This window comes from Lygodium microphyllum, chromosome 27 (genome assembly GCF_053477565.2).
Source record: "Lygodium microphyllum isolate KBCC chromosome 27, Lygodium_microphyllum_v1.1.10, whole genome shotgun sequence".
Taxonomy (NCBI): Eukaryota; Viridiplantae; Streptophyta; class Polypodiopsida; order Schizaeales; family Lygodiaceae; genus Lygodium; species Lygodium microphyllum.
The window spans coordinates 72,947,044-72,949,483 of record NC_141161.1 but is presented as its reverse complement, the minus strand read 5'-3'; the positions used below and the strand labels follow the sequence as shown (position 1 = coordinate 72,949,483).

General features: G+C 42.2%; 1 protein-coding gene across 1 annotated transcript; it reads right to left on the bottom strand.

Moving 5' to 3' along the window:
• Positions 1-1,225: 1,225 nt before the first annotated feature.
• Positions 1,226-2,207, bottom strand: LOC148012465 (uncharacterized). Its single transcript, XM_087668974.1, has 2 exons — positions 1,763-2,207; positions 1,226-1,601 (listed from the first exon to the last, which is right to left on the bottom strand). The coding sequence occupies exons 1-2, from the start codon at positions 1,910-1,912 to the stop codon at positions 1,416-1,418; spliced, it is 336 nt and encodes a 111-aa protein (XP_087525100.1). The 5' UTR covers positions 1,913-2,207; the 3' UTR covers positions 1,226-1,415.
• Positions 2,208-2,440: the final 233 nt, after the last annotated feature.

The following is a 2,440-nucleotide window of genomic DNA, read 5'->3' as shown; positions in this document are numbered from 1 at the left end:
GAAAGTATGGCATGTAATATTCTTGGAATGGTAAGGCTACTTAAAATGGGTTGATCAAATATTGTAGATCACTCATCAATAAATTGAAACCTAGATTGAGATTCTTAAATTTTTTATGTGACAAGAAGATGATACATATAATAACTTGGGATGCAACATTAGTATGTTGTCAGTGATTGGTGAGATTTCTCAACATTAATGGTGGTGATGCTTTCACTAGCCAATTGAACCTGTCAGTCCACCAAGAGCATTACAAATCGAAGTTTTTTTCATTTTATGGATCTATGCTATTGGCATAGTTGCATAAATTGTGTCATGATAACACCATATCTACATGGGTGTGCTACACAAGGTAGTAATTGGACTAATTGATCAGACATTGGATTTGAGCACAGTGCTTGGAGGCCATTGCAAGAATTTGCACCATTAGTATTTGGATGAGTAAAGGGGTAAGATTTGTCACCAACATATCATGACTTGTGTAGAAAGAGCCCTAATGGGCAAAATTATTGTAGGCTATTATGTCGGACTAATGCTAGTGCCAAATCAATCCAACTTGTGTAGAAATAGCTTTAATGGGTAAAATTATTGTAGGCTATTAAATCGGACTAATGCTAGTGCCAAACTGATCCGAAATGCAAACCAATGGCGTGGGACTAGATTGTTGTAAATTATATTGTACATACACACACATGTGCATGCACAGAGAGAGAGAGAGAGAGAGAGAGAGAGAGAGAGAGAGAGAGAGAGAGACACATTTATGTAATGGGCCAAGATAAAAGAAGACCAAGTACATCTTGCCTCATACAAAACACACACATACACACCATGAGAGAGAGAGAGAGAGAAGGGAATAAAGATTCTTGTGGTAGAAACTATCCCAAGCTACCTCTTGAAGAGGCATATCCCACAATTCAAGTGTTTTAGTCCACAAAATTTGAAAATAGTTGCACTAACTCTTCCACCACCATAAAGGCAAGAAAAATTGTAGTGCAAGGGTTTCTTTTTATTTAGACTACCTACTCCACCACCATAAAGACGAGCTGAATAGTAGTGCAAGGATTCCTTTGTATTTAGACCACCCATGCTGCTGAACATTGATATATTAATTCAAATACCTGATTGTTTTTATGTACTTGTTTCTCTTGGTGATGATTTGATCTCGTGGGAATTGTATATTTGTTATTTTCATGAGAGAGAGTGAGTGAGACTGATCGACTATATAAGCTTGGAAGTAATTCATTGCTTGTGGAACTAATTAATAATGTACATCCTACAGAGATCAACAGCATAATGGAGGCCTATGTTATATGATACGAAGACTTCTATTCTATACAATAGCGCATGACCATCACTGATCAAGCTTAGGCAATTATAACTTGATGTGATCTGAGTAACTGTAATGCGATCTACGATCAATGATGCCGGGCACCGGCCGCCGGCGGCACAGCGTGCTTAGCTTGCTTCTTGGCTTCTTTGCGTTCGTGCTTCTCGTGCACGGCCACAGCCTTGACGCCAATGGCCACCGCCTCTGCCACGTGCTCGTGCAGCTTGTGCGCGTGGCGCTCCTCCGGATGCTTCTTCGCCTCCTTCCTTTCGTGCTGCACGGCCATTCCAACACAAGCAGTACACATTTTGAATCAGAAGTCAGTAATTACAATTAGAATTCTGGATTATTCTAGGTCGATCCACGCAACAGTACAAATCAGTTATCTGAAACTGGTCTAATGAAATCAGATCAATCACTACGGCTGATCAGTACCAGAGCAAGTGCGCCTGCGGCAAGGGCAATGCCATTGGCAGCGTGCTGGTGGTGTTTGTGCTTCTTCTCCTCCTTATGATAATCGCTTGCGGTAGCGATCTTCTTGTCCTGCATCTCCGGATGATGAAGATGGTGATCAGCGGGTGCCATAGCTCTCTAGTGTATACGCGTCGGCAGTCGCACAATGTATAATCTACTTATGATTCAAACAACTTATGTATGTAATATTACTGAGATTAACTTGCGGGGCTCAACTAATCAAGCAAGGAGAGGCCAAAGGATATCGACGGACTTGACGCAGAGACCGAGCGATTATATACTAGCCTGCGGCAGATCGCACACGGCCTCACGCGCAGGTCACAGGTGTGTTTGAGAGAGAGAGAGAGAGAGAGCCCGCGCACCGCTTCACGCGCTCACGGCACGGACGGACGATAATCATCGGCGGCTTCCTCGAAAGAAAAAGAAATCATACACTGTTTTGGGTCTAGGTGCGCGTCCTACTACTTACTACTAGTAAGGCCGTGTGCCTTACGTGTCGTTTTGGGAATACACTGTACGCGTCCTACTACTTACTAGTAAGGCGATGCCATGTATTTATTCATGATCAAAAAGCTTAGACCATCAAAGCTAATCATCGTACTTCTTCATAGTTTTCAAACTACCTAAAAGGCACTACAT